The 14,052-nt window shown below is 39.4% G+C and overlaps 1 protein-coding gene across 2 annotated transcripts; it reads right to left on the reverse strand.

The window, feature by feature from the left end:
• Positions 1 to 3,193: 3,193 nt before the first annotated feature.
• On the reverse strand, positions 3,194 to 10,470 carry csad (cysteine sulfinic acid decarboxylase). 2 transcript variants are annotated; one of them, XM_030767410.1, is made up of 15 exons: positions 10,405 to 10,455; positions 9,131 to 9,163; positions 8,766 to 8,911; positions 8,476 to 8,602; positions 8,277 to 8,367; positions 7,219 to 7,441; positions 6,945 to 7,024; positions 6,795 to 6,849; positions 6,479 to 6,595; positions 5,785 to 5,849; positions 5,534 to 5,615; positions 5,138 to 5,337; positions 4,872 to 4,923; positions 4,652 to 4,741; positions 3,194 to 4,384 (listed from the first exon to the last, which is right to left on the reverse strand). In XM_030767410.1, exons 1-15 carry the CDS (start codon positions 10,424 to 10,426, stop codon positions 4,211 to 4,213), a joined length of 1,557 nt encoding a protein of 518 aa, XP_030623270.1. In that variant the 5' UTR covers positions 10,427 to 10,455; the 3' UTR covers positions 3,194 to 4,210. The 2 variants fall into 2 exon arrangements, with proteins under 2 accessions (XP_030623270.1, XP_030623271.1); XM_030767411.1 differs by lacking the exon at positions 9,131 to 9,163 and having other exon boundaries at positions 10,405 to 10,470.
• Between the last annotated feature and the right edge of the window lie 3,582 nt (positions 10,471 to 14,052).

The raw sequence follows: 14,052 nt of genomic DNA on the forward strand, positions 1-14,052 counted from the left end.
ATGACCAAGAATCGATTCTTTAAATTGAGACATTCAATCAAACTGGTCTATGACCTTGATGTTTCAAAGGAAGACAAAAGAAGAGACCTCTTGTGGAGAGTCCGGACCCTTCTTAAGAAAGTGAGAGAGGAATGTCTAAATCAGCCTAGGGCAGGAAAATTATCCGTTGATGAACAAATGATCCCATGTACTGGTCGTTGCCCAGTTTGCCAGTACGTCCCAGGAAACCATATCTGACTGGATTGAAGGCGTTTGTGATGGTGACACCAAGTGGTGTGGTTTTAGACTTTGAAGTCTACCAGGGGAGAAGTACCTTCAGAGATGCACAAGGAATTGGAGAGCAAGCTGTTCTTCGTTTGGCTGAGACAGTGCCCAGAGGTAGGGCTGCCCCAGTATAGAAAAATTTCCTTACTGGCAGTATTCGAAGCATGCCATTTCACAGTTTGCGGTAATACTGCAACCAGACCCCCCTGTGTTTAATTATTCAGTCATTTGACATTACTTGTCCCTTAATATGTTTAAATTGTTGAGCTGAAAGAGTTTAAGGAGTTAAATATAAACTAGAGCTGTCAAACCATTAAAGTAATTAATCGCAATTAATCACATGAGTTTGCGTAGGCACTAGCAATTAATTGCACATTTTTACCTGCTCAAATTTTACCCGCTCAAATTTTACCCTAATGAAAGATTAGTCAAGTGCAATATCTATAAACATGAGTGGACAAAATGTTCTTCATTCAAATGTATTCATTACTTTCCAGCAATTCACAGAAAACCTACCCCACCCACAGGAGTTTACAACAGCAGCTGAACATAAGACAATTCAAAATCAAGCTGGCAACAGTATTAGTCTATTCAATACGAGCAGCTTTCTCAACCACATTCATTAACTTGGCCCAACAGCAGGATGGCCATTTTGGATATTGTGCATTTTGACTTACACCAACCTTTTAAGTACTGCTCTTAGATATTGTAGATATACTTTTCCTATTCATTTGCACAGAGCCAGCTGCTTAGACACACAAGTCTGGTTACATTTTCAGATGGTAAGGCTTGTACGCTTAATGTACAATATGGCCAGTGATGGAAAACAACCTCTCACAAGGTATTGATGTGTCAGGTAGCCGGCTGGCCAGATAACCTAGCTTTCCTTCAACTATGGGTGATTAAAGGGTCATAGTAGGATTTGCGTTAACAGCGTAAAAAAAAATTGTGGTGTTAAAAAAATCACATTTATACCGCATTAAGTTAAACAGCCCTAAAATAAACATAATTAAAAAGACTATTTCTGCATGTCATGAAAGCAGAAAATAATATCTGTATTAAACAACAAATACACCAAACAGTCATACAATTATTTGGTGCTCAAACATTGTTTCTACTGTTTTATTGCTTTCAAAAGTTAAATATCCATCGATTTAGTTCTAGGCCACTGCCTAGGCTAATTGTATTAGTTTATTCATAGTGTGCATTTCAAACACCATATAAAATGCAAAATATTTCATTGATTAACTTAGAAAGAAATAGTTATTACACGCATTTAAAAGCATTTTACGTGAGTTTTGTTACACATAATTAATAAACATGGATATAGACAGGAGTTATCATACACTGAATGTTTCCCTCCACAACATCAATTGTTGACAGTTGCAGTTGCTCACTAGTTTTTAACACCAGACTTGCAAACTGCTCCTCAGTGTCAGTCCTGTCGATTGATTTGATTGGTCAGTTGACCCAAAGGTTACAATGATGTGATGTGCTTCCTAAATGGTGTATGCTCAGTGCGGAGGCCTGGGCATTTTAGAATCGTCTTCTCGTTCTCGTGTGGAGAGATTTAAAAAAAACAAAAAAAAAACGCATGCACTGTGGACGTGATCCTTTTCAAAACTGATGGAAAAAAGTGAGATTTCGAAAATATTTGGATACACGTAGACAAGGCCACAGACCAAGCCAAAAGCTACATAAGGATGGCAGCACTCTCAGATAGGGGGGGAAAAAAGCTGGTAATGGCGGTGGCAGGCTCAACGCCACAGTAAACCTCATAATACTGCGGTATGGCAGTGACGTGGTTATTGTTGTGGCCCTGCCCAGAGGTACTCACTTGTTCTTTACATCTGTCGACATCCTGGATGCCCTGATGGAAAAAGGACTCACAGGCAGTGCAGGCACTGGAACCCCCATGAAGAGCAGAGTACCAAAGGAGTGCATGATGATAGGAGACAAGGTCTTGAAGAAGAGAGGAAGAGGGGCCTCTGAGATACTTGTCAGATGAAATCCTGAGCTCGCAGTCATCAAGTGGTTTGATAACACACCAGTTGCAATGGCATCTTCTGCCTATGGCGTTAACGCAATTGTTGGTCTGAGAAAGAGAAGAAACATGTCTAGGTGTCAAGGCCAGCAGCAGTTGCTGAATACAATACCAACATTGGCGGGGTGGGCATGACTGTTAGGATCCTAAGTTTCTACAGGATGTCCAGTCACACTCAGAAATGGACGGTCCGTACAGTTTTCGATACAAGAATGACAGCGAGCTCTTGGGGAGGAAGAGTGCTCTGAAATTCCTGGATTTTAAAATGACTCCTGGCAGATGTGTGTGTCTGTGTGTGCTTGTCTCGTTCAGATCATTTCTTTGTGACTGACTGAAAATAAAACAATGGAGGTGTTGTGACTTGTGAAGGATATCCGTGAAACTGTAGTATTGGTAGCAGGGCCTTTTCAGGATTGTTGTATAAGCAATATATAGTGCATCAAATTGCCTTCATGAACTTGATTTTTCACATATCATACACAGAATAATCATGAAAAAAGACAGGCACTTTGTTGCATACAGTTGGATGATTAAACTGGTTAAATTTAAATTTAAGTTGATATTTTATTCTGTTTTTGTTAGTTTCCTCTGGTTCCACAGGAAACACACAGGCAATGAATGCATAGTGAGGTTGTCAGATTTTAAACAATCCAGCATATTGCCATGCAAACCATTAATATGTTTCTGGAGTGATCTATCAAGCTTGAATCTATCTCATGTTAAAATTCTACTACTGGATTTTTTTATACAAAAGTAGGCAAGCAAACAGAGGCCACTCCCTGGGGAAAGAGGGTATATCACAAGGGAATTATATTCTTTATATTCTTGTGGAATGTAGTTATGGGGAAAATTGTACTGAAAATAATTTATTTGAGTCCAGACGTCTCTATGGTAAACATTTATTTTAACACAAAATTATGCGGTGCTTATATGAGGACTTTGTCAGTTATCTCCTCTGGCATTAAGACAGTTTGGTACCTCTTCTGGTCACACTTAATTCTCTCACTCATGCACAGAATCCATTAGCAAGACTACAAAAGAAATTAGATCACACAGTTCACTTCGGAAACACATCAAGTCCTGCTGCACTATAGAAATTTAACCATGTGTAACAGGTTCCAAAGTCACAGTTGATTTAATTTGACAGGCTGAATTTGTTGGTAGTTCTGAATTCTGATGGGGAAAAAAACCCCAAAATGATACATTGGTGATTGATTCTTAGAGACATCTTAGAAGCTGTACCCTCTTTAAATTACTCACATTTTCTATAAACTGTGAAAAAAACTCTTTAAAATGAACTAATGATAACTTCAAAATACTGAGACCACTGCAGTCAACTTTAAAATACCACCTTAAAAAACAGTCTGATCAACAACATCAAATAAATATTTTGATCTGAGTTATCCTTATGTTATTCATAAAGGTAGTACACTGGCTGCATATGCTTGGGACATTTAAAAAAATGTAATTCTACCTCTCTAATCATTTGCCAGTATCGTAATGTACATACTAAACTTTACAGCATCAAATTTAAACTTTCAGCACAATAGTTTGTAACAACTGATATGCCATTTCCATTTCCTGTTATGCACTGGCATGAATCAAGTTAGGCTTGCTTAATAAAGTGCAGTAAATGTCAGGATCCATTATAAGATAATATAAGATATTACATCATACTGTACTTCGAGAGCTACAAGCTTTTTCCTGAGGTTAAAGCAACCACTACTAGCTTAATCATAGACAGTTGTGAGATCATGAAATCTCACAGACAAAATAAAATCAAAAGTAACGCAGGTTTAATTTGAAAAGACAGTAAGGGTAGACCTAAGAATGCCTAGACTGGTTGGTCAGACAGTGAAATTACGGTGAGGAGAAGGAGGTGATGACATGGTTCTGGAACTACTACAGGTCTTTTCCCAGCCTCTCTATCTCATCCAGGAAGAAGATCATGTCTCTTTTGGTGAGCTGGGGATTAAGGATGACCATGCGGAAAAAGTTGACTCGTCCCTCCAGTGGCTGGTACCCCAGCATCATTGTTCCCTGTTTCACCATGCGCTCTTTGATTGTTGGTGCCACCTGGTGGAAGACAGGTGTTATAGCAATGTCTTACCTCAAGTTATGACTGCAATGGGATTTTCTATTCTCAATTTAGTTACGGAAAGCATGTCCTCCTTAGTACTATCCTGTGAACAAGTTAATGTTATTTAACATCCATGATCAAAAACACAGTGACTACGTTGTTACTATTTTGCTCAATCACCAGCTTTATTTTCAGTTTTGTGCAGGATTAAAAAAACGGCACAGATTTACGGCTTTGAGAATTCACGTCCAACCAGCACAAACCTTAGCCAATCTGTCCTGGTAATCTGCATTATTTTCCTTCCCTCTAAGGCTGGGTGGTATATACCAGAAACACACGTTCACGAACTGGGGCTGATTATGACATAAAAAGAAGAAAAAAGCATTTTATTCGATACTTCAGTTAGAACTAAAAACACATCAATTATTGTTAGAGTAATTTCTGGACACGTGGGAAGCTGACAGAAGTACTAGAAACCCTCACCTCACTGACAAGTTGAAAGCCTTCTCTTTTCTTCATCTCTTCAACAAGAGCACTGTGGTTGAGAGAGAACATAAAACATGCCATTTTGCCAGAGGTATCTGGGCATCTTTCCCATGCATGGTAATGAGGGTTATTCTGTATTTTACATGCATGGTAATGAAGTTTATTCCAATGCCAAAAAGGAGCATAATGTTATAATCTTTATATGTTTTTAAACAACACTGGTTGCGTGAAAGCTGTACCCTGAGAAATAACAAAACTAGTACCTTGTGTGTGCAAACGCTTTTTCAACCCGTTCTGCTAACCCCTGGCTGCCCTCTGCCTTCCACATCAACCAGAGCTTCAGACAGTCCACCTTACGCCCACACTGGATTGATTTATCCCCCGTGTCCAAACTTATGTCATAGAACTTGTCTTGTTGGAACAAATACGTTGCGTTGGCACAATGACAGCGCATGAGCAGGTTCTAAAGATGGATAAAAAGATCGCACCACATTAAGACCCTTTACACAACAAAGCAGGAGAAACTTTGCAACAGTTTTATGCTGCACTGGGTGTGATTAATCTAAACTGATTATGAATGATGAGTTGTAGCTTCAGAGCTAATGTGATAATTGTGTTATTTGTGAGATGAAATGTTGAGGGTGTTGTAAGTGCCTTACAGTCGTGTCTCTGAGGAGAAAAACAGAGCACTGTAAGCCTGCCATCATCATTTTGTGGGGGTTCCAGGTCACAGAGTTAGCTCTGGACAAAAAAAGACCACAAAAAACTGTATAATTTGCGTTTAAAACAAATCCACTTGACACAAACTGCAAACAAAGAAAAACATAAGGCACAGATCATTACAAATGGACTTTCTGATTTCTCTTGTTTTGTGTGTGTGCGTGTTACATAAAAGACATTGGCTCCAGACCTCTCAATTCCTGAGACCAGATGTCTGTGTTTCTGGGAAAGCAGCACGCTTCCCCCCCAGGCTGCCTGTTCAGACAAAGAAACAAGTCTTCATGTCCAAACCTGCTTCTATGTGTTACTGAACCACCCAGCACTGCAAATGATGCATGCGATATGCTATGGTCTATACACTCAGACTTTGCCGGCTCTCTCAGTATAACTAAGTGTATGTAAGGAGAGACTGTGACCTCAGCTACAGGTTAGAGGGGTAAATGGGAAGTCAGAGTCCACAGTAAAGAGCTTATGATTTTATATATATATATATATATATGTTTATAGAGATTCACATCTATGGAACAAATCATATTCAGATTAACCTTATCATCACCATATGGTCTGTTTGGTATGGTTTTGGTAGGCTGGATTTATATGAAACCTTTGTAAGTCTGACATCTTTAGAGTTACAGAGGTCATCCATCTGTGACCCATCATTAGGTGTTACACTGGGTATAAAGCATGGGATTTTCTGTCTTTCTGTCTGTTTGGGCTTCAGTTGAGAACCAACAAGATGTTGTTCTGATCATAAAGCTTTATCTCCTCACACGTGTGTCTAACAAATTCTGCTCTGCTGAGTCCAGATAATTCCTCTTCCCACTCCCATAAGGTTGTTCTACAAAGTCTCTTCCACATCAGTAGGTGAGTTTGATTCAGCTTACATCAACATGCATCCACATGCCATTCCTCTCACTGATGTCAGCAATGCGCTCCAGTGGGTCGAAGGCACCTTGGACTGTCGTGCCAGATGTAGCATTGACATAAAATGGTACTGCCCCCTAAAGACGGGAGAGAAAATTGCAGTCAAGCAAACGTCATTTTTTTTCTCCCCCCCCCCCGGTAGGCAGTTCACAAATCACAAAATCTTACAGTATGCACTTAGAACAGAGGAAAATTTCTATGATGATTATAGTCTGCAACGATTATTTCCAAACTTGGTTTACTCTTCCAGTAGATGTCAACAGCCAACTCATGTACCTGTGATTTTGCAAGCACAATTTTTGCTTCCAGGTCCTCTGGAATCATACAGCCACTGTGGAAAAACAGAAAGTCTCAGGAGGAAAATCACAGATGGACATTGGGATTTCAGACAAAGTAGCTTTGCACTGCTTATCCCGGTCACTCTACCTTTCATTCACCTTCACATGGTAAATATTGTCTATTCCAATCCCCAGAAATGCAGCAGCCTTCTTTGTCGAATAGTGACTCTAAACAGAGAAAGACACAATATCACAGAACTGAAATGGATTCTACATTAAAATGTTTCAATTCTAAAGAGTCTCATTCAGTTTGAGATAAACACGCGCATGGACTTTGAAACCCTAAAAAATTTTGGAAAACAAAGACATATGCCGATCTCTGACCTTACAAAAGTGAGGTTTCTTTAGTTTCTTGTTCTCACCTCCTGTGAGGTGAAGATGGCCAGCCGGGGAAGGGCCCATAAACCCTGTGTCTTGACTTGTGGGAATGCCCAGTACCGTGCCACGTTCATGGCACACATGTTGGAGATGGAGCCCCCAGGGCAGAAGATCCCATCCCCTTCGTTCCACCCCAACAGCGAACGCAGCTTCTGCAGTACCACATCCTCCATCAGCACAAACACAGGTGCCACCTCATAGGTGTACCTAAAGAGAGATGAGGAGGAAAATGAAAAAATATGACCAACTTTGTCATGTGTAAGCTAGGTTTTATCGTAGCATGTTTGAAAGAAAAGGTGAGGGTTGAAGCCACTGTAAGGTTTGTCTGTTAAATCCAGTTGGATCAAGTAAATCCAGTTGGATCAAGTAAATCCAGCGGTCACCCTGAGGGTACCACACAGAATAAACTCAGTGTTTGCCATCTCACTCTTATCCCATCAGTCTACTGGATTGATGTAAAAAAAAAAAACGTGAACCTCTGACACAAGGGTCAGTCCTTGAACTTCTTGAACCTGTCACCTCAGCTCACCTGTCCTCATATTGTATCAGACGAGAGTCTAACACACTTACTGGTCCTATCTTTCAAGTTCCTCTCTTACCTATACAAAAACCACCTCTGTTTTCTTTTTTAAATTTTATTTGAGAATAGTTTGAGAGGTGGTTAACGTATCAATTATATGACCAGATGTGACGTCCTTGACACTGACTTTGAACTAGTTAGTGATTAAAACAGTATGGCTACATGGAAAACAGAGATTTATGATAAAGTCAGGAGTTTTATATTAGTCAAATACAAATAACTGCTGATAACTTGGTCAGATGCCTCTGACATAACCCCTATGTCGATGTTAGAAGTCTATCTTTCTATTGACCCATCCAGGTACTCCTCTAAGGGATTCAGCTGACCTCTTTATGGGAATTCACATGCTAAGGATCAGGTTACAAACTTTGAACTTCAAGTGCTTGTAAAAAAGGGGATCAGACATCACAGGCAACGGTAACAACTGAATCAGACATCACAGATGACCGAGTGGCAGCTTACTGGCTGGTATTGAGCGTCTCTGTGAGAAGCCGTCCAGTCAGGGCATGGTAATCCACTCCAGCAAACAGCTGGTTAAAGAATCGAGGGTGATCTGAGAGCGGAGAGATAAAAATAATAATAAAAGCATGTCAGGGTCAGATAAATTAGTGTGTCAGGGTCAGCATCATTCCCACAGACAAGGCTACTGAAGGTGACTTACTGGTTTTGACACTGTACTTGGCCACGTCACGAACCCTCTGGAGCAATTGCTTATGGGATTCCCCATGTTCTCGCAACTCCAAGTCCAACAAAGCTCTCAGCTGTTCAGGCTCCTGCCACTCACACACCTGCCAGAAAAAAATACAAAAACCCTTGTTGATAAAGCAGAATGATGCATTTTCACTGACTTCTGATATATCCAAGTCAATGATAGGGAAGGAAAAAAGACATGCAAGAATAAAAAAAAAACCCAAATATTGGTAAAAACAGAAAAAATGGTATTTGAGAGACCTTCTCATTTACATCGGTTCCTTTGCGCACTGCCTCCTCCACAATCACTTTAAAGGCCTCTGTGAGGAAGAGCTCTCCGTGTGACTGCTGCTCATTGGGTTCGCTTAGGTTATGAAGCCCGTTCACGCCGTTCTGCACTCCGTACTCTGGGTGGGATGGAAGGCACCATGAAACATGACGGTTTTACATGCGTACACACAGAAGATAATGATAAAAATAAAGGAAAATAGATATCTTTTGTAGTTTTAGGAGCATTATGATTATACTGCATGTTTGAACTTTCATACTGTTTGGAACAATGACACAAATAATAATTGGACACAAACAAACAAACAAAAAACACAGTAAAGAAGGGGTCGCTATACCTGCCATCGACTTGAAGTAAATACATTTTAAATCTGCCATGGGTAGAAAAAACGAAACATTTACATCGGTTTGGCACGGAACACTGTGGAATATTCCATCACATGCTCCAAAACCCATTATATATGATATAACGTAAACTGGATGATATCAACGGCACGCTCCAAGGTGCAACAGGCTAGATGAGCATGAAAAAGTCACGCACCGTCATTTTCAGAACATTATTTCTATATTAAATTCATGTCATAGTCAGTCAGTAGGCGTATGCAGATCATAATCTATAACCTACTATAACCTACTAAATGCTTCCAGTCTACTGCTGGTTTAACTCAGCAGCTACTAGCATTAAATTCACGAAGTGTGAGAAATACACGAGGTGTGTTATTTACCTTATGCAAACGTCTTGCTAGGCTGCCACTTTAGCTCGATATACTTCTGTATAAGACCTCATGACGTGGAGGAATTTCACGTGCAAATACTCACAACAATACTCCAAACTCACACTGTAGCTACCACATGCCAATGGATTGAACATGTTTTACTGCAGTTACTGTAATGTTGTTTTTGATTCCCGTCTTTTAACGTTTTTTGCATCCGTGCACCACTAGTCTATAAACTGTAATCAACTGTCGCTCACTCCGTTCGTCTTGGGTGTCCACTGTACCCTACGGGATTCTCATGTTTTTCGCCCAATCACTTAAAAATATTTCACAGATCTCAAAACATTATTAGCGTTCTCTCGTATTTAAACGCGCTTTTATTTGATTAATGGTCTTATACACTACAATGCACAAAGCTTTATCTGTAAATCCATGTTTTTCTTTATTTTAACTAAGTTGCACATTTGACGCTCCCTTTGGCCAAGTGCCCATCTGCATCACGTGTACTGTTCTAAATTGCGAGTAACACTAGGCGCTTACTGTAAGGTAGGGAATGTCCGTCATATTACTGTAGTTGACCGAGTTCAGAGACTGATTACATCACATTGTTTTCATTAATTCACTTTAGCTGAGTCAAACTTAAAACAGGCAAATAATCAAAAACTCTAAAGAGTACCCTGAAAAGGATTTCGACTGGCTCTTTTAGTGTTGTTCATCCCCCTCTCTATATATATGTCCCTCTCCTCGCAGAGCCAAGACACGCCACAAGAAGACTAAGCACTTAAATCACTCTCAAACTGTTTTCTTTTTCTGCAGTAAAAAATATACATTTACAAGTGGTGAGGAGCTACATAAGTATAGTCAATGGAATACCGTGCCGTACAGATAAATCTCACCTTTTGGGATGGCTGAAGTCATTATGAAAATAAAAATCTTTGTCTCCTCTTGGTTTTTCACATAGACTTTATGACGCTTTTGATGAAGTCCAAATTTAAGTAGATGTAGAAGCCAATAAAAAGTTGAGAACGTAGACTCAGAAGCGCAGTGTAATTGGCCTAGAATGGTTGGGGTGTGTCAGTTTGAAAAGTTAGCTATGAGGTGACAAAATGGGACATGAAAAAGTCTGAAGTGATTAAAGGAGAGTTACATAATTTTCTGTCGGTGTTCATGAGGAGACTACAGTGTCATCTTCATTTCATTTGATTAGTCAGGAATCTTACTAAAAATTTAGTTTTCTGCACGAATTAAAAAATACAATGAGCTCCATTTATGTCTATAACGGTTGTTCTAGAAAATTACCTCACGACTCTCATCGTGAGGTAATTTTTAAAATACACTATTAAGAACAGTGCAAGCTATTTTGAATGAAGGCAACTGCACTTCGTTGCATCCACTTTTAAAAAGCACTTTAGCAAACCTCCAGGAATTCCACTTTTAAAAAGCAGTTTAGTAAAACTCCGGGAATTTCTCTGAGGGACAATTTGTAGCCAACACTAATGCTGAGATTCCGAGTATGGGTTACATGGGGACGAGACGCAAACCTTCGTTGCTTCCCTGTTTAAAGAGACCGATACACCGAAAATGTTGTCGTAGGCTCGCCTTCGCACCCAAGCACATCCTTAGTTACAACTGTTCCAGAAAGCCATCTCCCCACAGGTAGATTTACGAAAATTAAGTTAATTAGTTCTAAGATGCTTCAAATATATGGAGAAAACTGTCACTGCAAACTCATTGACACTGATCCAAGACGTAAAGTCAGTAAGTTTCCTTGAGGTAGTTGCCACGTTGCTTGCAAAATCGGGCGGTGATGAATGCAGACAAGAATGAAACGGGATAACCAGGGACCAAAGCTACCTGAAAGAGCTTCATTCCGAGAAACAATACAATGCAAGACAAAGAGGACGGAGCCGGGGTGACTATGTCGAGGTTATTAACCGTAGTGATGTAACATGAGCACACATTACATTCTTTAAATTCCTGTACTTATTTAAATCTTTAGAATTTCTTTCCACAAATCCTAGGTTAACCCTTTATTAACGTGGAAAGAGTTTGGTTTGATTATTTGAATTTGTCCTTAAAATGAATCTTGAAAAAATAGTCATCTAGGGTCAGAGAACTACACTCTGTGGTCAGTTTATTAGGCACACACAAATATTAATGGCTCCTGAGGTGAACAGTGGCCCAGGCTGAGAAATTCTTTCCCACAGTGCTCAGGGATGATCAATTAGGAAATGGGTTGCACTTGTTCACAATGTTTTCCACTTTTCAGCTGTCTAGTGTTGGTGATCATGTGACCTCTGGAGTCAGGTCTTTTAGTTTTCAGTTGATATAAGTGCAACTCAGTGTAGTTGTCATCCATCCGATAGTTCATCCATGACAAAGACTGACAAGTTTTGTATTTCTGCACACAATTACTGTTATTTGCCTATTTGTGGCCTGTCTGTTAGTTTGCAGAGTTCCTGCCCTTCTTCTTTGACCTCTCTTATCATTCAGCTGTCCTCATCCATAAGAATGAAATTGTTGAGATCTTTTTGGTCCATTGCATCGCTCCTAGAAACCATAGACAGTGTAGGTTGTGAAAAGCCAAGGGGGGAAACTGTTTCTTAGATGCTAGAAGCAGTGTGTTGGAGAAATATTACTCTCCTTTAAGATAACCATTGTAGCAACCATGATAATGTAACAATAATGTATTCATTATTATAGGGGTGAATCAATGTAATCGTTTATCTTAACAGTTATAACTATACAATCCTTTGTACTGTAAGAAATGTCAAGGAAAGTAATATTTCTCCAACAAGTGCACCTAGCATAGATGACTATTCAAAAACACACTCTAAAGCACATGGATTCCCTGTTTTGCCCACACTAGTGCTCAGTTGAACTGGGATTGAATTCCTTGATGTGTGTCTGTTTGCTTTATATAGTGAACCACTGCCATGTGTCTGACTGTTTGTGGGTGAGATGCACTTTTATGAATGAATAAACCAGCCACTGAGTGTTTATAACTGCTTAACTTTTATTCTGCCGAAAACACCCAGTCCACCACACAGTTGGGAGAAAACAGGGGGAAAAGTGTAATATGACTCCTTGGAATTAAAACCTTTTGTTCAATGGCATTCCATTCTATTGATACCTCTGCTTCAGCATGAAAGAGGCTGTGTCCCAGAATTGGATTTCATTGTCTGTTACTTTGTCACAAACTCAATGGGTGTCCCTTTGTGCTATTTCTCCCAGCTTTTCTGAGTGGATGCATTTCGTTTATTTGTGAGAATATCCAAAATCCAAAATACTCCACATTTTTTCATGTGTGTGCCAATAGTTTTGCAAAGTGAAAACCCTACTTCTCTTTCAAACAAAACAAGAGCAATTAAGTATCGTTGAAAACAGAGGAAGGGGTCAAGGGGTGGGTTTTGGGGGTTGGGACTTCACCATTTTGCATGCTTCACCATTTGGCACATGCAAAAAACTTCAGAGGCTCATACAAAAATGTCAGTGTGTTTTCAAAAAACCCTTGTAACTCCATGAGTAATCAAAAAATCAGAATAATGGTATGCTGACAAAGATTACTTTGAACTGATTTGTGTTATTGTTCAACAGTGAAGTTGATCAATATAAAGTTACAGATCTCTGTTTCCATGGTGATCACTCTGACTTGGCTTCTTTTCTGAAGATATGAAAACAGTGGCATTTGTGACCTTTTTTTAATATAACCAGAATGTTGCTCAGACGTGACTTGAGGGCTGTTCTGCCATGAAAACCTCATTTTCATTATGTTTGGATTCTCACTGACCAAAGCTTATGCTAATCAGCTATCACTGTCGACACATCTACGAGTCACATGCTAATGTAATGTAATTCTCAATGAGACTGTAGTGATAGTCAGGAAACTCATCGTTGAGTTTGAGCTGTGTTTTCCTGATCTCTCACACCAAGGACAGACTGATAGTCCTTTTTAACAATGACTTAAAATTCAATAGCTGTTAATGAAATGAATGACATTTTCTTTTGGTGAAACACTGCTACTTCACACTGACAGAGGTTATGAAATAAGGAAGCAACAAGGCTACAGATGACCCATACAATGCCTAGCAAGTATTTTCTCATTTTGTGGTACATGCTCATTAACAAAACATGATGCAGACAACAAAAACACGTGCCTTTAAACAGAAATCAAATGCATTTTATTAGTATTTCCCTTTAGTAAAAGTAACTGTAACCATAACTTTTTGGTCATGTTTTGTGCTGAAAACATGTTTGGATGTCTTTGTGACACACGCTTTATGTTATGTGACATCTGAGTACACATATCTGTGCATCATTCATGTTGCACAAACCTACTGAGTAACTGCCGTTCGTTTTCTTTAGAGATTCAGTGGAGGTTGATTTTAATGTTTGAATAGTCTTGACTGATGAATGGTTTTTGATTTTATAATCTTGTTATACCTAATTCAAAACCAGCTTATCAGTCAAATGAACTATGAAACAGCATTAACCGCAGTGCACTCCAAGGTTAGCAAACTCAGTCTACTGAAGAGGAAGTACTT

Source organism: Chanos chanos, chromosome 3, assembly GCF_902362185.1.
Source record: "Chanos chanos chromosome 3, fChaCha1.1, whole genome shotgun sequence".
NCBI lineage: Eukaryota > Metazoa > Chordata > Actinopteri > Gonorynchiformes > Chanidae > Chanos > Chanos chanos.

Bases quoted from the DNA above. Each gene is read 5' to 3' on its own strand.
- csad (XM_030767410.1), bottom strand. From the start codon at position 10,426: ATGACTTCAGCCATCCCAAAAG. The intron at 7,025-7,218 runs GTGAGAACAAGA...TTCTCTGTTTAG, and splicing joins CCATCTTCACCTCACAGGAG to AGTCACTATTCGACAAAGAA. The intron at 6,596-6,794 runs GTACATGAGTTG...TCCCGTCTTTAG, and splicing joins TTGTGCTTGCAAAATCACAG to GGGGCAGTACCATTTTATGT.